General features: G+C 35.0%; 1 protein-coding gene across 2 annotated transcripts in view; it reads left to right on the top strand.

The window, feature by feature from the left end:
* The window catches only part of TBC1D23 (TBC1 domain family member 23), a 56,001-nt gene that overhangs the window by 24,845 nt on the left and 7,292 nt on the right, over window positions 1-23,864 (top strand). The window contains exons 5-15 of one of the 2 annotated variants that reach the window (XM_005674837.3): window positions 1,247-1,370; window positions 4,102-4,226; window positions 4,316-4,362; window positions 5,182-5,285; window positions 6,640-6,762; window positions 8,038-8,130; window positions 11,381-11,551; window positions 13,445-13,487; window positions 15,610-15,719; window positions 19,867-20,006; window positions 21,309-21,353. In XM_005674837.3, the coding sequence (XP_005674894.2) occupies window positions 1,247-1,370; window positions 4,102-4,226; window positions 4,316-4,362; window positions 5,182-5,285; window positions 6,640-6,762; window positions 8,038-8,130; window positions 11,381-11,551; window positions 13,445-13,487; window positions 15,610-15,719; window positions 19,867-20,006; window positions 21,309-21,353 (1,125 nt within the window). The remainder of the gene's footprint in view (window positions 1-1,246; window positions 1,371-4,101; window positions 4,227-4,315; window positions 4,363-5,181; window positions 5,286-6,639; window positions 6,763-8,037; window positions 8,131-11,380; window positions 11,552-13,444; window positions 13,488-15,609; window positions 15,720-19,866; window positions 20,007-21,308; window positions 21,354-23,864) is intronic. The other variant, XM_018058802.1, reaches the window with a different exon arrangement.

The raw sequence follows: 23,864 nt of genomic DNA on the forward strand, positions 1-23,864 counted from the left end.
TCTACAAAACTTCCCTGTTGTCTGCAGTATTAAAAATGGTAGATGAATGGTTATACCAAATCCTGACACTGACTTTAGATCTTAGTTTTGCAGAGATTATTTTTCATTATTCCCACTTGAATAGCATTTGGAAACATTCTTTATCATTGCTTTTCATTAATGTTTTTACATGAAGTCTTTCACCTTATTTCAGTTTTTTTTTTTTTTACAGTTTTCTTTTTAAAGACTACATCTACCAAAATACCACTAGTTCAAATATTAAATTACATATATGGGAGGGTAGCATGGTATAATGGTTTAATGCCCAGCTTCTGTGTACAAGTCTTAGTGCCATCACTTCTTAGCTACGTGACCTTGGTTGAGCTGCTTGACCACAGCTAAGCCTCAGTTTTCTCATCTGTAAATTGAGGGTGATAATAGTATCTTTCATAGAGTTGCTTGTAAAGATAAAGTGAGATAACATTGTAAACTGTCTATTGTAGTGTCTGGCACATGGTGTTTCCTCAGTAAATACTGGCTTTTATTAAGATGGCCTGCAATTTGAGCTGTGTACATTTTTAACGGTTTATTAGACACCAGGGAACAAGGCAAGAAGTAGTGTTTGGCACCTCCTGGGATTTTCTCTGAGCATCTGGTACCCAGGCCACTTCCAATCACAGCTCTGGGTCCACTCTTATGGAGTGTTTATCTGTGGCCATTTCAGACTTGGACCTTTGCTGAAGGATTCCTAATTGAGTATGTTAACTATGGAGCTAACCTGAAGCCTTCCTGGGAGATCTTTCTTCAGTTCAGTTCAGTCGCTCAGTCGTGTCCGACTCTTTGCGACCCCTTGAATTGCAGCATACCAGGCCTCCCTGTTCTTATTTGGCAGAAAAAGAAGGGAGCTGAACTTCCTCAGGGCTCTCCAGATCTCCCTTTGGGATCCAGAGCTTATCAAAACAACCTAAGTGGTCCCTCGGTTTTCACTGGTCCCTGTAGTCCTTCCTCCTGCGTGCTGCCTGGGTTCACCTGGAAAGAATCCTCCTAGAGTTGGCGTAGACGTGCCGTTTCTTCCTGTCAGGTCAGGTGTGTTAGGTGTAAGCAAGAGGGGCCTGCCCCCGCTTGTGTCAGGTAGGCTTGCTGTCAGTGCTCTGAAGTCGGATGCTCTGGGGTAAGGAGGGGAGGAGGGTTTTGAACGAGGACTGGTTACTGATATGATCAGTTTTGACCTATTAATGCAAGAAACTTTGCTTCTCTTGTCTTTTAGGGATTGTTCCCTGAAGGGGAGACCATTTCATCTTTTCCGATTACTCATCCAATACCATGAACCTGAGCTTTGTTCTTTTCTTGATACAAAGAAAATTACTCCAGACTCCTATGCACTCAACTGGGTAATAAAGTGAAAGTAGGAACACTTAATGAAAAATAGCTTTCTGTGAAACTATAGTTAGTTCCCCCCCAGAGAAAAAGAAAGAAAAGTGTTAAATTATAGACCATTATTATTAAGACAAAGGATTAAAATTATTACCACTTCAAAGATTCTTTTTTTGCTCTTCATTTAGTTTAAATTGTTTAATATGAAGTTTAGCCTTTGTTGTTTTAGAAATATATGTAAATACATATATGGTATGTATCAGTTCACTTTAAAACCGTGTGATTAAATTGTTGATAGTGTGTTTGAGAACTGATCAACAGTCACGAAGAAAAGAGCTTAAGATTATCAAATGATTGATATGAAACAATATAAAATACATCTCAGTCCTCTGTCATTCTATATTTATATTTTAAATGGGAAGTTTTATTATATTAGGTGTGTGGTTCTCAAGCCCTTTGGTCTCAGGACCTCTTACACTCAACATTTTTTGAGGATCCATGATTTATATGGATCACATTGGTTAGAAATTAAGAAATTTTAGGTATTCGTTTAGAAGTAGTGATAAATCCAATACATATTAACATAAATATTTTAAATGAAAATGAACTATTTCCCAAAAAGAAAGAATAGTGGCATTTTTAAATTTGCAAATCTCATTGATGTTTGGTTAGATCACAGGCAAGTACATTCTCATATGTATTTCTTTATTCAGTCAGTGATGATACCATATTTCGTGTAGCCTTTGGAAAACTGTGTTGTTCATTTGTGAGAGAATGAATATGAAAAGGGCAAAATCTGATTATTAGTATGAAAACAGCTTTGATCTCACAAACTCCCCTGTAAATACTCTTGGAGATGTCCAAGGCTCCTCAGACCATACTTTGAGAACTGCTCTTATAGGGTAACTTGAAGATCTTTTTAAAACAGTGTTTAGGTTCCAGAAGAAAATATATGTATATTCAAGAATTTTAACATGTTTCTCGATGATGTCTTACCTAACTTTTCTTCAGAAAGGATTCCATTTCTGCCATTTATTAACTGTGTTGTTTAATACACTTAACCTCTGAACTTTGATATTTTCATCTGTAAAATGGGACTAATAATAGGATCTATCTCAGAGGGTGATGGGCTGAGCAGACAGTGAGACCCTAGAGACCCTCACTGGTTTCAGCTCTGGCATACTAAACCTCAAGAACCTGCTCTTTCGTTCCTTCTTGGCTACAGTCTTGTCACTTTGATAAAAATAATAAAATTGTAGGTTCTCTGAGATTCATATGTTGCTATTAAATCTACTTATTTGTATAGAAGTAAGAAATTTTCTTTTAAGAATTTGAATATTTTCATAGATGTCTTTCTGGTCACATCATGCCCGAGAAATGCCATTTCTGTGGCCAGAACTCTGGATTAGTACTCAGTGCTGGTTGTAGATTTTAACTGGTTATGGAAACAACCAGTTTCTCTTTGTCAGTTTCCCAAGTAGTTCATTCTTGCTACCAGTATCTTGTCTATGGAATGGAGTCTTTCTTTTCCAATCATGAGATAAAGCAAAACCAGTTCCTGTGATTTGAGAACTCATCACTGAGAATGATGCGGAGGTAGCTTTAGTTTGGCTAAGTGAGGTCAGTGTGGACCGTACCTTGTCTGTCTATATTTACATCTTCCTTATTTCTAATAGTAAATTTTAAACAACTATAAAAAACATTAGAAGCATCATGTATTGTACTTTAAAAGTTTTGTGGTCAACTGTAATAGCAGTTATATCAGCTGTGGAGTCTCAGGCCTTTATTTTAGTCCAAGTATCACCACTCACTAGCTCTGTGATGTTAGGAAGGTTATTTCATACAGGTTTATTTTCCTACCTATAATACAGGGAGGAAAATGTCTACTTTAAAAGCCTGTCATGAGAATATTTAAAATAAGAGACATTTAATGAAAGATATGTGGCAGTAATTTAGTATCTGGCATCAAATATTCACTAAATGTATGTGTTCTTGTTAGCTTTCTTTATTCATTAAAAATGTTTTAAATTTAAACCTCTAGATGGAATTGTTTCTGTATCTAAGAAAAATGGAATAATCTAAAAATATCCCTAAATTCATGCAATTTAAAACACAGTTGGGCTCTAGAGAAGCTTACACACAGTAACAATTCTTTAATTGACGTAGAAAACCATTGAGCTCTTGAAACGTTTTGCAGGACATCAGTGTTGTCTCATTTGTTTCAAATTATGTACAAGTAAGCTTGGTGCACAGTTGGCCTTTAAATTGTTATTACAATTTCATTTGGTGCTCTTAACTGAAATTACCATGCTTGATCTTCACAAATACTTAGCGAGTTAAGTACTGTAGTAGTTACCTTATAGAGCTCATGGGTAATTATGCTAGTTCTTATGCTGTAGCAGATACATGCTAACTTAAGTCACTTTAGATATTAAGGGTTAGTTATCTTTCTCTTCACCACAACAGTGGTAGAGCATGGGTAATATTCCTTTAAAAAAAAAAAAAGTAGAAATGTAAAGCTCGCGAGGTTAAGTGACATGCCCTAGGGCACACAGCTAGTCAGTGGCTTCATTGTGCCTTAAGTCCACATAGTCTTCCTTTGGATTACATACAGTAAAATTAAGGTCCACGTTAAATATCAGGTATAGACAGTTTGTTATAATGTTACTTATGCATTTGCCTCAGTACTTTAAAAAGAGCAAGTCATTTCCAGTGGTTTATATTTCTCATTTCATTTCCTGATTACAGCTTGGAAGCCTTTTTGCCTGTTATTGTTCCATTGAAGTCACTCAGGCAATATGGGATGGATATCTACAACAGGCAGATCCATTTTTTATTTATTTCTTAATGTTAATAATCCTTGTTAATGCAAAGTAAGTATCAAGTTGGCTGGATTTTTCTCTTCTCTGTTCTCAGGGTGCTGTTAATATTTAACTCAAATTCATGTGATTCTCTTTTACAGAGAAGTCATTTTAGGACAGGAGTCTGACAGCAAAGAAGAAGTTATCCGTAAGTATCACCAAATGTGGAGAAAACATTTTTCAAGTCACTTAATTTTCTGAAACTCAAGTTTTCTCATCTATTATGTGACTTTAGAAGATTAGTCTAGCTCTGAGGTTCCCTTCAAATCTTACACACTGTCCTCATACAGGCCTTAAAGATGGTCTCCCTGGATTTGCTACCCTCATTCATCCCTTACGTGTTTTTTTCACTCATTCAGTTCTTTTCTGTACACTGTTTCTTTGGTTTAAATAAACTGGTCTCCTCTCTCTCTCCCTTTCCCTTCCTTCCTTAATTTTCCTTTGAATCCCCAACTCTTGTAAGTATCTCCATTGTTGAAATGTTGATCCTCCTTTTGGGTTCTCTCCACTCCAGCCCTCACAGATTTACTTCCTTTCTGTAGTACCCAGCACACTGTACTGTCTGTGTTATAGTGGTTACTTCACTACATTATATGGTTTATCTTTATATTTCTCAAGCAAGACAAAGTTCCTTAAGTCAGGAACCATTTCCTGGTTATTTTTCATTTGCAGGGGCCCTGGCATTTGTGTTTGTTAAATAAATCACAGTATTCCAATCAAGGCTAATGAATTTGATTTGATTGCCAGACACCATCAGTCACTAATAGCAGGATTATATTAAGAGTTTCAGCTCCTTTGGGGAAAATCCACATCTCTTCAAGCAGTTTTGTGTGCATCACTGTTGAGATTTCATTTATAAAACTAATATTGAAGATAAACCAACTTTGATATATAATGTTTATTGTTGCATACTTTACAAGCAAAATTTTTTGAAAATAATTATAATTTATTTATAATCCTATTTCAGAGTTCTTGGAAAATACTCCATCCAGTTTGAATCTAGAAGATATAGAAGACCTTTTCTCTCTGGCTCAGTATTATTGCAGTAAAACACCAGCTTCATTTAGGAAGGTATCAGACAAGAAATGACCTACTTCAGTATTTCACATTTTGTGCATTGTTTTATGTTTATGTTGTATCCACTTCAGTTAAAATACTCTAGTTGTCATTCTTTCTGTGTATCACAGTTGTGTGTGATTTTTTTCATTATAAATATTCTCCCTAGTAGAGGAATAGACATTTTTGAAAAGATAGTATCCAAATATGCTAGGAGCCATTTTACCTCTCCTCTGATTATTACTTCTGATCATGAAGAAATTGACTATAAGGTATTTCTTAAATTAATGCTTCCTTACTTTAAAAATTGTGTTATAGAAATCTGATTGAGGAGGTATCATTCTGCCTTCTTTATCTGGAGTTAAAGTTAAAACTCCAACTTTTAATGATGCTGGGCTGTCTTTTACACAAAAAAGGGTCACTTAAGCTCCATGGAGACCTGAACCTTTCTCAGATCAGTCAAGAACTTGCAAGAGAAATGACATCAGATTAGAAGTCCAAGTGCTGTGAACGTCTAGAAACTAAAACTCTAGATTCTACAGCTAGTAATGGAGGCGGCACGGAATTACCATTTGTAAACTATTTGTGACCTCAAGTGCTCATGAGAATATTATTGTCTTTTTTTTTATTTTTAAGGCATTCTACCATCATGATTGTTAGTTGGAAGTTACCATGTCCCTGAGATATTAAGATGAGATTAAATAATGTTCAGTATAGTGTGTCCAGGAGGCAGATGATAGAAACTTTTTAAGAACATTTCCCTCAAAACTAATTATAAAAGAAATTTGTTTCTCAGGACTAATTTCAGTTATTTTAATAATTGCCTTATGTGGATTACCTCCGTTCCCAACACTGTTGACTAAGTTAGATGGCGAGGTAGTGGTTATGATACTAGATGAAAAAGAAGTCTTATCCTTTTCTTTCCAGCCTTTTAAGAGAATAGTTTTTATTCTTCAGACATAGTAAATAAATTGCACTAGCAATTGCTAATTAGAGCAGGTTTTATTAGCAGCATATTACATAATTTATGCCATATTTTAATTTTTATTCAATATTAAAGCATAAAATGTGAGTAACCATTTAAAAATTTGCTATTTAAATGTATGTGATAGTATAGAAAATAGCTGTGGTAGAATGTGTTATTTTTTTCTTACTCTTCCATTTTGTGTGAACTCAAACACGGGCTTTGTTTCTAGCCTTTTTGTAGCTTTTAGCCTAGAAGATTTGATACAGTAAGTTAAATCACATGACTCAAAGATGTTATATAATTATTTTACCTTTTATCTTGGTCTGTTGAGAATAGTTTTAGGAGGGAAGCTTGATTTTATTTTTTTTCTTCATAAAGTTTTAAAAATTCCTCTTCACACAGGATAATCACCATCTGTTTGGCAGTACTTTGTTGGGAATTAAGGATGACGATGCGGATCTGAGTCAGGCTCTTTGCCTGGCCATCTCAGTGTCAGAGATCCTTCAGGCAAATCAGCTTCAAGGGGTAAGTTAAAAAACCCCACTGTTTGTTAGAGGATGATCCCCTTTAAATGCAAGGAATCAATGTCTCCTCTGTGTTTGTTGATTATCACAAAATTAATTTACTGTAACAATATAGTTGTTTTGCCTTTTTTGAGTGATTAATATATTAAATCTTCTGTCCATATGCTCATTTTTAAACTGCCAGCTTGTCTGTTATTTTATTTCTCAAACAACTAATTATTTTTGACACTAGTTTTTGTAAATTGCCAAATCTTATTTCATACTTTAACAGGGCAACTGAATGTTATATAAGTACTTGAAAGGGTGAATTTACTATTTCATAGTTAAATTCTAGATACTTATACAGATAATTTGGAGAAGGCAATGGCAACCCACTCCAGTGTTCTTGCCTGGAGAATCCCAGGGACGGGGGAGCTTGGTGGGCTGCTGACTGTAGGGTCGCACAGAGTTGGACACGACTGAAGCGACTCAGCAGCAGCAGCAGCGGCGGCATACAGATAATCGATTACATGGTTTAATGCCAAAAGGCATTTACAAAGGAGAATTGAAGATATACCATAATTTTTTCTCTATTGTATTTATGAAAATCTGATGAGCAGTTTTTTCAGTATAAGTTCTTTATTGCTAATAGTGCAGCAGTTAATTACATGTGTATATTTGAAAGGTGGGATGTATGTCAAAGATGGAGAGAAGAGGAAAGAACATGGGAAGATAGGCCTTTTACAATAGATATCTTTAAAACAAGCATTTTGTGTGGTTTCCTAATTAGAACCATTATTAAAAAAATACCTTGTAATCCAGTTTAGAGACCCATGTGAACTCCAGTTCAGACTGGCATTGGAGAACCTGCTGTCACCCCAAAAGACATTTATTTAATACTTATGTGAATTACATTGTTGATAAGTTGGTGGGTTTATTTTCAGAAATAGAAATTGTATTTACCTCTGTGTTTATATATATGTATAGTGTTTTTGAAAGTGTTTAACATGATGCACATTAAGTTATTAAATTCAAATTAGTTTAATAGCCCAAACTAACATTCTTCCTGCTATATGTTTTAACACTAACTGTTTTAACTACTGTTTAAAATAAATATAACTCTTTTAAGATCTTGAGGATATTTTCTTGAGTCTGTACTGTATAGGACATCCTAACTATATGTGAGGTCCATTTTTTAATCCATTTGTTCCCCCCCTTTTGGTTAATTGTTAATATTATATTGTGTAAAATGTGCTCCTCCTGGCATATTTTATTATGTCAAATGTTTCCCTTTTAGGAAGGAGTCCGGTTCTTTGTGGTGGATTGCCGTCCTGCAGAACAGTATAATGCTGGGCATTTATCAACTGCTTTCCATCTAGATTCAGATCTGGTTAGTATAAATGTGATTAAAATTTTAAAAAATATGGGAAAAATGGATTTTTTTCTTTAATCCATGAATAAATATACATGTACCAGATTTGGGGATGTTTTTCTTTCTGCTTAAAGAGGGAGTCTCTGCCCTTATACAAGGGTAGCTCTCAGGTTTCCTTCTAACCACGGACGCCCCCTTGGCATCATAAAGGGTAGATGAGAGCACTGTTAGGTATGGTTTACTGTTGCTTACCATTGTTATGTCAGTAAATTCTAAACTCACTGTGAGCTGCCTGATACAGCACTCAGCATAGTGCCTTGCACTTAGTAAGTACTCTATGAACATTAGCTCTTATTATGATTGGGTAGTCTAAAAGTTTTTACCGTAAGCCTCCTTGTATCGAGAAATATCAATAACCTCAGATATGCAGATGACACCACCCTTATGGCAGACAGTGAAGAACTAAAAAGCCTCTTGATGAAAGTGAAAGAGGAGAGTGAAAAAGTTGACTTAAAGCTCAACATTCAAAAAACTAAGGTCATGGCACCTGGTCCTATCAGTTCATGGTAAATAGATGGGGAAACAGTGTCAGACTTCATTTTTTTGGGCTCTAAAATCACTGCAGATGCTGACTGCAGCCATGAAATTAAAAGACACTCCTTGGAAGGAAAGTTATGACCAACCTAGATAGCATATTCAAAAGCAGAGACATTACTTTGCCAGCAAAGGTCCATCTAGTCAAGGCTATGGTTTTTCCAGTAGTCATGTATGGATGTGAGAGTTGGACTGTGAAGAAAGCTGAGTGCCGAAGAATTGATGCTTTTGAACTGTGGTGTTGGAGAAGGCTTGAGAGTCCCTTGGACTGCAAGGAAATCTAACCAGTCCATCCTAAAGGAGATCAGTCCTGGGTGTTCTTTGGAAGGACTGATGCTAAAGCTGAAACTCCAATACTTTGGCCACCTCATGTGAAGAGTTGACTCATTGGAAAAGACTCTGATGCTGGGAGGGATTGGGGGCAGGAGGAGAAGGGGACGACAGAGGATGAGATGGCTGAATGGCATCGCTGACTCGATGGACATGAGTTTGAGTGAACTCCGGGAGTTGGTGATGGACAGGGAAGACTGGTGTGCTGCGATTCATGGGGTCGCAAAGAGTCGGACACGACTGAGCGACTGAACTGAACTGAACTGTGCATAAAATAAAGTAATATGTAATAAGGGTGGTCTCTGGCATATAGGGCCTCAGTTGTTAAAATTACTGTCCTAGGATTGAATTGAAGGAATAGATGAAGTAGATAATTATTGTCAGAGATGCTTAGAGCATTTGGTAAGACTGGGACTGACATCATTTAAGCCCTCCTGGGGTTTTTAGAGCCTCAGGAATGGGGAAGACAATAAGAGGAGTAACTTTGTCCCTGACTTACCTGAAAAAGTTGACGCTGAGGTTGAAAGGGCATGTGGAAAGGTCTAAGTGGCGTCAGGAGGAAGCTCATTGAAAATGGAAGTAAAACAACCCAGAGGGTTTGGGGTGCTATAGGTGAAGAAGGCGATTCTAGCTTGTTTGCATCCTGAATGTAAAGTCTGTGCCTTTCTCATCCTTCATTCATCTTTGAGGACTTTGATGTGTTGTTGTTTAGTCACTAAGTCATGTCCGACTCTTTTGTGACCCCATGGATGATAACGTGCCAGGCTTATCCTTCCCTGGGATTTTCCAGGCAAGAATGCTGGAGCCAGTTGCCATTTCCTTCTCCAGGGAATCTTCCCTACCCAGAAATCAAACCCATGTCTCCTGCTTGGCAGACAGGCTTTTACCTCTAAGCCACCTGGGAAGCCCAGGAGGACCTAGATAGTCCATCTTTTATGCTTATTATTCAAGTCATTTGTGAATAACTTTGATTATTCTTAAAAAGCTCAAAGAGTATCTCCAGAGTTAACAATTATTGTCAGCTTGTTTAATCATCCAGCCCTTTAACTTACATTTACATATTTCTTATTCACTTTTTTTTGTCCACTTGGTTTTTCACTTAACAGTTTCTTGGGAGATCTTTTCATTTTAGTACATTCGTTTTAATGGCTGTATAGTGATCCATGGTATAGATATACCATAATTTATCACCTGATTGATGTACATTTAGAATGTTTTCAATTTTCTTGTAATAAAACAATGCTGTAGTTAACATGTAGTTAATGTAGTTAACATTTGTGGACTTGTGCAAATATTTCGGTAAAATACACTACTGGAAGTACAATTGTTGGGGTAAGAGTTATAGCATATAGACTATAGAATGTGGGCATATAGAATGTGGGCATATAGAATTGTTACTAGAGTCTGCCATATTGCCCTTTAAAAAGGCTGTATCAACTTATACTTTACAACTGTGAGAATGATTGTTTTATACCATAAGCATTATTGGACGTCACTAATTTTCTATCTTACAAGAATGGTGAATGGAAAGCAGTAGTCATTACTAGTGATGTTGCACATATGTTTTTGAGTGTGCGGTTAATTTGTATTTTTTTTAAAATAAAGTGCTTTTCTGTGGTTTGTGCATTTTTCTTTTGGATTTTCACTGTGCTTTTTATTAAAACAGTTTTAACAAATTTTTGTATTTATTGGCATGCTTATTTTCTTGAGGGTAAGAAATGAACTTTTTCATCATCATATCTCTAGTACCTAGAATAGTTACTGATAAGTGCTTCCACTATTTCTAACTGTCCTCTAAGAAATAACATGGTTTGCCATGTAAGTGGAGACTAAAAAATATAGCTTGTTTCAATGAATTGTTTTTGTCATGGATCCTTCCATTCATTGTTAAACTTTTCTTGTCATCATACCCTGAAAACACTGAAATTTAGGAAACAAACAGCAAAAACTTTTTTTTTCCTGGTATTTTCTTTGCATAATTTAATCTTTCCATGAATTGTCAACTTTTGTTTTCTGATGTATTTTGGATGCATTTAATACACATTTCTTTTATCCCAGGGATTTTACTTATAAGAGCCTTTATTTTAGGAATTCCCTGGCTATTTTAAGACTTAAGAGCTTTCACTGCAGAGGGCCTGGGTTCGTTCAGTCTCTGGTAAGATAACTAAGATCCCACAAGCTGTGTAGCACAGCTCAAAAAAGAAGAGCCCCCCCTTTTTTTTTTAAATTTTCATAGTGGGAATATAAACATTGTTCTCTCCCCAGCCCGCTGGGAAAATATTTCAAGTTTTGCAGATGTATAAAAAACACAGGCTTGCCACATTAAATTATTTTAATTGTCCAGATGCTCCAGAATCCATCTGAGTTTGCACAGTCTGTGAAATCCCTGCTGGAAGCACAGAAGCAGTCCATTGAGTCCGGCTCCATCGCTGGTGGGGAGCACCTCTGCTTCATGGGCAGTGGCAGAGAGGAAGAAGACATGTATATGAACATGGTCCTTGCACACTTTTTACAGGTATGCTGACAGATTACTTCAGTTTTCCCTTGGTTTTTGCTGTCACCTTTAAGAAATTCTCCTAGGCAATTTTGTGCTGTTGTCTACCTTGTTAAATTTATCTTTAAAAAAAAAAAAAAAAAAAAAAAACTCTATTGGTTTTGTGTCTTGCCAAGAAGTCTTCTCCCTCATTTTTTTCTCACGTGCTTTTATGATACATTTTTAATGTTTAAATCTTCTGGACCATCTAGAAGTATTTTTCTGTAAAAAATGAGGTAGGAATTTAAAAAAGAAATTCCCCAGATAGCTAACCAGTTGTGCTATCAATTAGAAATACTACCTCTTTAATAGACTAAATTCTTCAATGCATCAGGGTCCATTTCTGGATTATTCTTTTGTTTGTTCTCTGTGCTTATTCATGCCTTAATACTTTTTACAGTTGCTATGTAGTTCGAATAAATATACATGTATATGTCTGTGACACTTAACCACCTTTCCTTTTTGTGTTCCTGTATTGTCTTTAGCACAACTAATTTGTATCACTGATTTCATGCACCCTGTCCATCTACCTTTTCTACAAAGCCTCACTCAGTGACAGCTCTTTCTTTATAAAAATAGTTGTTTATTAGTTATTCCTTGGACTTTATATATTAAAGTCCTCATTTTGTGTGACTCTGAACTATGAAAACAGGAAGACAGGAGAAACAGGCCACTCAATTTGTATCCACTTCAATGGGAATCTGGTTTGAGAAAATTAGTTGAAAGGACAGTCCTTGAAACACAAAATCAGAAAGGGAACAAAGTATTTGGGAGAGGGATTATACGATAATTTTATGCTTTACTGGAGTAAAGATATTTTAGTACTTTAAACAGAATAACAGAAATAGGGACTCAAATTCATTTTACTTACAAATTTAATTGAGCTATTCTAAAAATGCTCTGAAACAAGCTATTTATTATAAAGGATGTCAGATGGCAAGAATTTGGAATATTGTGGACTTCTTTTAATAATTTGAGTTCTTGATGTGGATTTAGAAATCCCTCCCCCTCCCCAATTTTTAACGTGGAAATTTTCAAACAAATTCAAAAGTAGGGAGAATTGAACTGTAAATTCTTTATAAAGATATAATACACTTGATTATAAAAAATCTAATAAGTATTCAAGTTTCCTAATTTTCTTAAGATCTAAAACAAGACATTGCACTTGGTTAATATCTTTTAAGTCTCTTTATTGGCTCTGTTTCCAGTTTCTTTTTCCTTGCATCTATTTGTTTGGAAAAACCCACAATCTGGATTTTGCTGATTGCATTCACATAGTGGTGTTTATTTGGTTCTATCCCTGGTATTTCCCGTAAGCTGGTGATTGGACCTAGAGTCTTGTTAGATGACTTTGGAGGGTGGGGGGACAGGAAGTCTTGGATAGTGTGTACTTCCTCAGGCAGTAAATACTGCCCAGATACCTTTCTTGTGTCTTTATCATTACTTAGATTCATTAATTTTTAATAGTTTGTAAAATGTTGACATTCTGTCATTTGTTCATAATTAGCTGTGTTACTTGCTTTTGTATTTCCTTTTTAATAAAGAACCCAAAATATTTTTGAAAGCTTTTAAAACATTTTCATTACATTGGAAAATACAGTGTAACTGATTTTGGTTTGACTTCTTGCACCGTTGGGACTGTAGTACAGTCTCATCAGTAGCCACGAAGTTGTCCACTTGTTCCTGTGCAAGCCCCAGATCTTACAGTATACAAGATAAATGTATGTATGTCTCTGTGCCAAAGTCTAAAATGTAAAAAAAAATCCAGAAATTTAGTATATAGCCTTTTATTACATTTGTCAATGCTTATAGAACTATAAGAAATTTTAATTGAATTGCATTTTGAAGTAATTTAAATTTTATTTTCCACTTTAGAAAAACAAAGAATACGTGAGCATTGCCAGTGGAGGATTTATGGGTAAGATTTTAATTTATTAATTCCTTTGACCCTACTTTTCAGAGGAAATTATATGATCACTGGAGCTGATTTGGAGTGACCAAATTAGTTATTGGGTACACTTTCTTTTCAGTCATTCACTGTTTTTGGAAAAGGCAAGGCCAGCAGGACAGATAGATAAAGACAAATATAGTAGGCAGTTGCAATGACAAAATATTGAGAAGACTGTTAAAATGGATGTCTTTAACTTGTGCTGTGTTTAGTTGCTCAGTTGTGTCTGACTCTTTGCGACCCCATGGACTGTAGCCCACCATGTTCCTCTGTCCATGGGATTCTTCAGGTCAGAATACTGGAGTGCGTTGCCATGCCCTCCTCCAGGGGATCTTCCCAAGCCAGGGATCCATCCCAGGTCTCCTGCATTGCAGGTGGATTCTTTACTGTCTGAGCCACCCATCTTTACAAAAACATTTTTACAAATTCAAGCTAATTGGGGCTTGTATTTGTAAATACAAATACAATTAGCTTGAATTTGTAGAAAATGTTTTTGTAAAGATGGGTGAAAAACTGCCCACATGATTTGTTTTTATGGAGAAGGAGGGGTAGATAAGACTGGGAGACAAGAGTAGGAGGGGTATTTTTCACTGTAAACTCTTCTTACTATTTGCTTTTTTGTTTTGTTCTCATCTTTTAATTACTTGAGAGTATTAGCTGATGAAAAACGTTGACTGAATGGAATGAGAAATAAGATGATGTTTTCAGCTGCAGATAATCTGGTAATTCAGGATAGAAAAATGACAGAGTCACTACAGCAAATATTTGAGAATTTATAAAGAAGTAGGTCAGGATGGTAAGATTCTAAATAGAGACTTTTTTTTTTTTAACAAATTCTGTTACTTAAGACTTGCAACTAGTAGGTAAATAAGTCCTGGAGTACTTAATGCATAATATAGTGAATGTGGACAACAATATTGTATTATAATCCCCAAACTTGTGCAAAGAATCTAGATCTTAATTATTCCCTCCACAAAAAAAGAAATGGTAACTGTGTGGCATGACAGAGGCGCACCTGTTGCTGCAGTATATAAATGTATCTGATCAACATTTTGTACCTTAAACTTACACAGTGTTGCTTGTCAGATGTATTTTAATTAAAAGATAGCCTTTCATTAGTAAAAGAGATATAAAAATATGGAATCTGTAATTACTAGGAAAATTAATAGTAAAATCAAATTAATATTTGTTGGAGGCAGTAGAATCCTGAGTTTGAATCATAAAGAGTCTTATCAGGCTTAAGTTCTGACTTAATGTGGTCTTATGTTATAAATTAGAAGTTTCGATAGGTGAGGGTTTATTTCAACTTGGTCTTTGCTGATATTAGCAAGAATTTTTATCTCCTGTCATGGAGATAATTTGTATCATGGCCTGATAACTGACAGCCCTTAAAGCTCATACCCAGAGTGATATTAAAAAGGGCTTATTTTAATAAGTACAGGTGTTAAGCAAGTGTTGGCCTAAGTCCTAGTGTTATTTATTGGAAATTCTGACAGCATAGCACAAAACTTGGTTATTGTTTTCAAAAGTGTCTGAAAAGCATTATTTTATATAGCACAGATAGGCTAGGTTTTAGGAAAATTTTTTAAACTGTGAATTATTTCTTTTCCAAGAATAATCTCTCTTTCCACAGCAGTTAATGCCTAAGACTGCTCCTTTATTATTGGAAGGATTAACTGATGTCTCCTTATAGTAAACAAAAGCCATCATGGGTTTTCCATTAATCCTTTATATCATTAAAATGTTGCTAAAATTATTTATTAATACTTGAAAGATTGCTTTCCAAAGAGGAAGACATCAAATCTGTGTATATGGTTACTGTCACCCTTTGGGTCAATTAAGAAAAGTTATATGTGTGTAGAGAGAGGGCTTTAGAAGGAAGAGGAGGGAAAAGAAAGCTTTCTGTAGCCTGGCATCTTTTATTCTTTACAAAGGTGCTGTGAAAGAAATACCTGTGATTATGCCCTTGGATCTTTTTCATTCAGCTTCTGTTGTTGTTCAGTTGCTAAGTCTTCTCTGACATCTTTATCATACTGCTAAGGGGGGTTGATATATCAGGACTCTTTTTTCCTTTTTCCTCTTTATCTCTAAGCACTGCAGCAGCACCTGGCAGACATCAATGTGGATGGACCAGAAAACGGATACGGCCATTGGATTGCTAGCACCTCAGGTTCAAGGAGCAGCATCAATTCTTCTGTGGATGTAAGTGTGTATGTAGAACATGTCACCAGATTTGGATGAATGCTCAAAAATGATGATTAACGTCTAAATTCTACCTGTAACAGAAATGGAGTCAAAATATTTCAAACACGTACAATGAGGAAGCGTATTGTTGTGAGGTTAATGAAATCACAGCAGCAGACCTGCATAGTTAAACTAGTCAGGAGTTCTGGTGGTCTCCTTGCTGAATTCAGACTTCTCCCTCCGCAGCTGGAACTTGATATCACTTAATGACGATTTTCTACTTCTGCTTAAATATCAACAGAGATAATTCTGAGTCCTGTGACTAACTTGGGCTTTAAAGTGAGTTGATTCTCGGACTCTCCCAATTAGTTTGTCCCAGGAGAATAGTGAGGGTAAATTCATTCTGTTCTTCTTTGGAAATATTTGGGCAATAAGTCTTTTATGTATTTTCTGTATTTTGTATCATCTGCATTCAGTTCAGTTCAGATGCTCAGTCGTGTCTGACTCTTTGTGACCCCATGGACTGCAGTACACCAGGCTTCCCTGTCCATCTCCAATTCCCAGAGTTCACTCAAACCCACGTCAGTCAAGTCGGTGATGCCATCCAACCATCTCATCCTCTGTCGTCCCCTTCTCCTCCTGCCTTCAATCTTTTCCAGCATCAGGGTCTTCTCAAATGAGTCAGCTCTTCACATCAGGTGGCCAAAGTATTGGCCAAAGTTCAGCTTCAGCATCAGTCCTTCCAATGAACACCCAGGACTGATCTCCTTTAGGATGGACTAGTTGGATCTCCTTGCAGTCCAAGAGACTCTCAAGAGTCTTCTCCAACACCACAGTTCAAAAGCATCAATTCTTTGGCACTCAGCTTTCTTTATAGTCCAAGTCTCACATCCATACATGACTACTGGAAAAACCATAGCCTTGACTAGATAGACCTTCATTGGCAAAGTAATGTCTCTGCTTTTGAATATGCTGTCTAGGTTGGTCATAACTTTCCTTCCAAGGAGTAAGTGTCTTTTAATTTCATGGCTGCAGTCACCATTTGCAGTGATTTTGGAGCCCCCCCAAAATAAAGTCAGCCACTGTTTCCATTGTTTCCCCATCTATTTGCCATGAATTGATGGGACTAGATGCCATGATCTTAGTTTTCTGAATGTTGAGCTTTAAGTCAACTTTTTCACTCTCCTCTTTCACTCTCATCAAGATTAATTCTCCACTTTCTGCCATAAGGGTGGTGTCATCTGCATATCTGAGGTTATTGATATTTCTCCCAGCAATCTTGATTCCAGCTTGTGCTTCCTCTAGCCCAGTGTTTCTCATGATGTACTCTGCGTATAACGTTAAATAAGCAGGGTGACAGTATACAGCCTTGACATACTCCTTTTCCTATTTGGAACCAGTCTGTTGTTCCATGTCCAGTTCTAACTGTTGCTTCCTGACCTGCATACAGATTTCTCAAGAGGCAGGTCAGGTGGTCTGGTATTCCCATCTCTTGAAATTTTCTACAGTTTGTTGTGATCCACATAGTCAAAGGCTTTGGCATAGTCAATAAAGTAGAAATAGGTGTTTTTCTGGAACTCTCTTGCTTTTTCCATGATCCAGCAGATGTTGGCAATTTGATTTCTGATTCCTCTGCCTTTTCTAAATCCAGCTTGAACATCTGGAAGTTCACGGTTCACGTATTGCTGAAACCTGGCTCTGTCATTTAATGGTTTTCTTCACAAGTAATGATCCTTATCTACCTGATGATCATTCTTTAAATCAGAAATAGAAGGAAAACTCCAGTGCAGTCCTGCGCTTACCAATCAGACTTACCTGGGTACTCAGGTTTTATCTCCAGAACATATTTTCTTCATGATCTCCAGCAAGATCATTTCCACTCTGGTTTCTCCATCTGTGCAGATAGGGGTGATAATACCAGAACTTTCTTCATAATAATGACATGAGGATTAAATGTACAACTGACTGTAAAGTGTAGTACCTGTCACTTACATACTTTAAAGTGTAGAACCTGTCACTTACATACGATATAGTGTCATTTACATACTTTATACTTCCCTGGTGGCTCAGATAAACTTTGTAACTCATTAGATGATGAATTGAGGCTTATCTTCACCCTTGTAAGTCAAAGCAAATTATTGTGAAATTGTGCAGCTAAAGCTTCTCTGAGAATTAGGTTTTCAGCATGATCTTTTAGGTATCTAGGGGCTCACCATTTATTTAATAAATATTTGTTGTTTCCGTTTTTAATATCTAAATACTATGGATATATTATAATTTGTTTTGTTAGTCCCTTACTATTGAATATTTACATTGCTTCCAGTCTTTTTCTGTTGTGCACACTACTATTCATTTTTGTACTAATGTTTGCATATGACATGATTATTTTGGCCTAGAAATGAAATAACTTGATCAAAAGATTACATGTCAAAATCCTTAGAATTCTGCATTATTATCAAATTGCCCTCCAAAAAACATCATTCTAATTTATATTCCCACCCACAGCATTGGATAGTCTCTCTATTGAAGTTTTTATCTTCAGATTTAAAAAGCAATGATTGAGGCTATTAAAGAAACTCTTAAAGATGTGTTATCTTCTAAAGTACCAAAGAATTCCATGGTCAGTATAATTTGGTTTTGAAGTTGGATATGGAAATGGAAACATGATTTTTATGTTATTTAGTTAATGCCTTACTTGTTTTAAAAATAAAAGTAATGTATTTTAGTTAATGACTGACTTCTTTTAAAAGTAAAAATAATACATTTTAATTAATGACTTTTTTACAAATAAAAATAATACGTTTCATTGTAGCATCATATGTAAATATTAAAAATACAAAGAAAGCAAAATTAATTGTTACCTAACCATGGATAACAACTGTTCATATTTTGAAATATTTTCTTCACATCTTTTATAATGCTTTTTTTAGTATTGTATTTTAAAAGTAGTGCTCAGAGTGTACAAATAGGTTTATTTTCTGCTTTTTCACTGAACATTTTGAGCATTTTCTATTTTTAAATGCTTGATTTTTAAACTTTTAAAAAAATAGTTTAGTGACTAAATCCTAGGGCATTTTCTGATTATTTCCTTCCCATAAATCCTGAAGAGGAATTAATGGGCAGAAGATAGGCAAATTTTTAAACTTTCGACATCTGCTACCAGCTTGCCTGCAGGGCAGAGGTCCAAGGCCTGTTAGAAGCCCACTGCACAGAACAGCAGGAGGTGAGTGGCGGGAGGTGAGTGAGCAAAGCAGCTTCATCTGCCACTCCCCTTGACGCCTGAACTATTCCCCAACCCCCATCTGTGGAAAAATGTCTTCCACGAAGCTGGTTCCTAGTGCCAAAAGGACTGGGAACCGCTGCTGTAGGATGTAAGGGAACAGTTATATACAATTCAAGAATTATACTCAAATCTATTACACTAGGTGCATGAAGATGACTTTTCTTAAGAAATAAAGACCTAAGTAATGTCTTAAACAGCAAAAATTTACAAAGAATAAATGTTTCAAAATTTAGCTATATGAATGATACTCTGATTGTAATTTTACTTATTTTTATAGAGTTATCTGAGTTAAGAGGTCAGTAATTTTATTTCTTACTGAATAAAAGGTAGTTTCAGGTTCCACACATTTATGTGTGTAATACATATTCTCAATTTTCATTTCTACCTTCCATTCCTAAAATGGTTTCACCCAGTGTGTCAGTCTACTCGGGTTGCCTTAACAAAATGCAACCGATTAGGTGACTTAAACAACCTAAATTTATTTCCTCATTGTCCTGGAGGCTAGAGGTCTGGGATGGAAGGGTTGACAGCTTTAATTTCTCCAGAAGCACCTGTCTTCAGCTTGCAGATGACAGGGCCTTTTTTCTGGGCCTGTAAGCCCCTGATGTCTCCCCTTTATCCTGTAAGGACATCTGTCATTTTGGATTGGGCCTACCTATTACATGACCTCATTTAACCTTAATTTACTCTTCAAAGGCCCTGTGTCCACCTATAGTCACTTTTCTGAGGTATACTGGGTAATTAGGACTTTAAGATATGATTTTGTGGTAGGAGGTGCAGTTCAGTGCATTAACATGGAGACAACCTTCAGCAGTAGTGTGTCTTGCTAGTCATTTGGAGAGCAGTTAATTCATCAATAAATTCTTTTTTTTCCCCTCCTAGGGTGAATCTTCTAATGGTTCAAATGACAGAGGAATGAAATCATTAGTTAATAAAATGACTGTTGCTTTGAAGACAAAATCTGTTAATGTCAGGGAAAAAGTTATCAGCTTTATTGAGAATACATCAACTCCTGTGGACCGGTGAGTTACTTATACAGTATGAATTTGTGATGAGTAACTCAAGCTAAAGAAAAGTATCTTACAGTAAATGTTAGTTGACTAGAATATGCTCTAAAAAAGGACTGTAAATTACATTTTTTTAGATTAGATGATTCCAGTTTTCATTATCATCACAGAGATGTTCTTTATTGCTGTAAAGTTTGACTATGAAGATTACTCTCTTCTCTCACTGCCCAGAATAGGTGGCAAATAATAATTCTGCCCCTTTCAAGCCATTCATTAGAAAAAAATGTTCCAACACTATTATGTATAATCCCACCTGTCAGGTGGTTGGAATCATCTGTTAAGTGCAGTAATCTCATAGCCGTAATCTCTTTCTTGGCTTCAGGAATTTAAAACCTAGAAAATTGAGTCATACTAAATAAAACAGAACCCCATTTTCTTAAGTTTAAGAATTCAGATCTTCATAGAAGTTTGTTCACAACATGTGTGACCTCACTTTTCCCATGAATTACAAATGAAGTAACCAGCTAACAAATGATAAGGAAGTTTAAGAATGTCTATTACATTGTTTCTCACTGGGACTGTGAGTGCACAGTATGTTTTCTTTTTCTCCAGGTTAGTTTCACTGATCTTTCTTGTTCTTAGAGTTCAAAGCTAACCTAATAGTTCCAGTGTGAAATTTGTTTCTAAGCAGGCCTGATCTTGGAAATGTGTTACAGTATTTAATTTCATCTCATGTCTTACTTGCAGTATCCTAGGAGAGTTGAAGTATTTGACTTTAAGAACTGAATATAAGGAATGTACTATTTTTCATTTTATTAAATAAAGTACATATGCATGCACAGGTATTTTTTCGTTTTGTAAATAACAAGATGTAGGTTATTTTCACTAATCCGAAAAACTATACTTTGTCTAAAATGGGCAACTGATAAATAATGTTAAAAGTTTTTTTATCAAGGCTGAAAGTTTTTTTTTTGCTCATTAAAATTGTGTCTGCTTTCAAAAGCTTTATTTTTAAAAATACTTTTAGTGCATTCTCAATTAGGGTACTGTTATTGCTACATTTTGTAGCATGAACACTTAAAATTTTATTTTAAAATGAACTGGTGATAATACTAAGTTGAAAAGGCTATTCTCTTTGTTAAAGAATCACTTGAAACTGGCTTTTCTTCATTTTTCTTTGTACTTGGGATCATCAAAACATTTTTCTTTTTAATATACACTCTGGGTTAGAAAAACTGATTATACTATATTTTTGTTTTAAAGCTGTTGTGTTTTTAATAATCATATTGTTCTGTCCTCTGCCTCAATTTGCTGTAGAATGTCTTTCAATCTTCCTTGGCCAGACAGAACATGTACCGAGCGGTAAGCCAATGAGTAGCGCAGCTTTACTGGACCATCCTTTTCCTTTAGCATGCATCATGCTGTCTCTAAGCCTCTTGCTGTCTTGGCTCAGATTTCATGCAGCTGTCTGAAAGGCTGAACTCTTCTCATTCTGCTTTTAGGAGTGTGTGATGCTGATATGCTTTCCTTTTGGTTTTGTTGCTTGATCATTTAAATTTTTTTCCTTGCCTCCCCCTTCATATCTCCTGTTCCTCAGATGAAAATCAAGTAATTCGAACACAACAATTTCATAAAACAAATTTCATGTTTTTATTCTAAGACAGAGGAAGATGAAACAAAGAAAATACGTAGTCTCAGAGTTGGGAGGCTATTAGCTTTGGAGATCATTTACTTTTGTCTCATGCCCTAACAGTGGAGAAAATTGTAGCACCTGAAAAAAAGCATGTTTGTGGTTCAAATTTTTTGTTATTTCATGTACACGATGTCATTTGATAATATTGCTAGAATTTTCTTAATAAGAGGTATGTGTTTAAGTTGGAGAGACAACATTATATAAATCAGTTCCAAAGAACTCCAGTTCTAGGGTTCTGCCTTTGCTTTTCCTTGAAAGAAATTAGGCCACGGTGGACATGTTATATATAATCCATCTCTTCTCTGATCCCAGTAAAATGGGGTACTTGTTATTAAATTCCATAGATTTAAAGTTTAGAAATCTACTGGATCTTCAATTAGGATAAATAATAGAACCTTATACTATATGGCTTTACATTTTTATATGCATGACTTTTCTACAATTTTAATTTGAATATCAATTACAGCAATACCTTATGAACATTTAAAAAGAAGTTCTAGTCATACTTTGAAAAGTAAGTTAAGCTCTGGAATAACGGAGTTGACTTTTTTGGCAGATCATTTCAATGTTTTCAGTGAATTAGAAGTAGCATTTTTAGCAATAGTTTACTTTCAACTTATGTATAAGATTTTATTTACTGTGACTGCTCCTGTATGATGCCAGTTATAGAGCTTCTATTACAATTTTATAATTTTAAAGGGGATGGCTTCTTTTAAAATTATAATCTATTTGTGAATCATCTTTCTGTTTTCTCTGTTACAAGACCATCGAATTATTCTGATTTTTTTTTTTTAACTTCCAAATTTTATCCCAAAGAATTTTTAAAAAATTAAAAATTATCTTTTCTGGTCCCTAGAGATTATATCCATTTTGAAAATAGAATTTAATGAAAAGTTACAATAAATTTGGTTTTTTTTTTGAGCCCAGTTAATAAAGTTAAAATCTATTCAGACTATTTTGTAGATTTTGTTTCTGCAAAAAAGCATAGATAGACTGCTTTTAAAGAGTCCAGCCATTGAGTTTCAGCTTTTGATAGTCTTTTAAGAACTTTATTAGTTACCTTTAGCCATTTTGTTTATAAAAACTGCATTGTATCATACATTTTGCTCAATAATGTATAGCTTCGTTGTCACTTTTGGATGTCACTTTATTCATACTTATATTCTGGTGCAAGGATTTACTGTAAACATTATCTTCATTATTTTCTATATTATAGAAGTTTAATTATGCTTTAATATCAGGAAAGAACCAATAACATGATCTCATACAATTTTATAATCTAGATGACATAAATGTATTGTTACATAAAGCTATGTTTGTCTTTGCCTTTTGTAAGAAAGCTGAATCTGATTTGCATAGATTTATTTCATTTTAATTATTTCCTTCATTTCTTTGTCTTTAATGAGTAAAATTTGCTAATTTATAGGATAACTTTACATTAGATATGCTTTAGCATAAAAATCAAATGATTTTATGATTTTAACATAAACTGTAAGCAGTGTATTGATTAACTTACAATTCTGTCATACACTCAACTCTTGTTAGTCTTCTGTTAAGGAATATTGTTTTGGGAGAAGTAAAGATTTAAGCATATTTTAACCAAATTAGGTCATGATTTTTATTGATGCTGTGTGTTAAGAAATTATTTAAAATATAGATTTGATCTCTGTTTTTTGGAAAAATTGAATTCTAAGACACATAACTTAATTGAACTCTCTCTTAACATGACAAGGGAAAAAGCAAGCCACAATTTTCCTTCATCATAGATTATCTTAGCTGAACCTTATCCTACAAATAATACAGTACTCTTTCTCCAGAAACATGTAATATTTTGTCTAAATATTTTAATTTTACTTCTTGGTTTATTGGAGATTACCTGAAAAGTAACAAGGTATTGATTTTTGTATAAAAAAGAGAGCTTCCTACAGAACTAATTAAATTTGAGTTTACATGTTGTTTGTTTCTGCCACTTGAGAATGAAAGGCAAATTCATTTTCAGGGTTTATTTATGTAAAAGTAGCATCTTAGTTTCTATTGAAATAGAAGTAACAGAAACACGAAAAAATGGGAGGAAAAACCTTAAGACATATGTACCCAAATGAAAAACCCTTCAGCACTCCTACTAGAATTTGAATATTTGGTTTCATAAACTGTTTTGTCTAAGAAGCATGTATGTAGTA

The sequence above is a fragment of the Capra hircus genome, chromosome 1 (genome assembly GCF_001704415.2).
Source record: "Capra hircus breed San Clemente chromosome 1, ASM170441v1, whole genome shotgun sequence".
In the NCBI taxonomy this organism is placed as follows: domain Eukaryota; kingdom Metazoa; phylum Chordata; class Mammalia; order Artiodactyla; family Bovidae; genus Capra; species Capra hircus.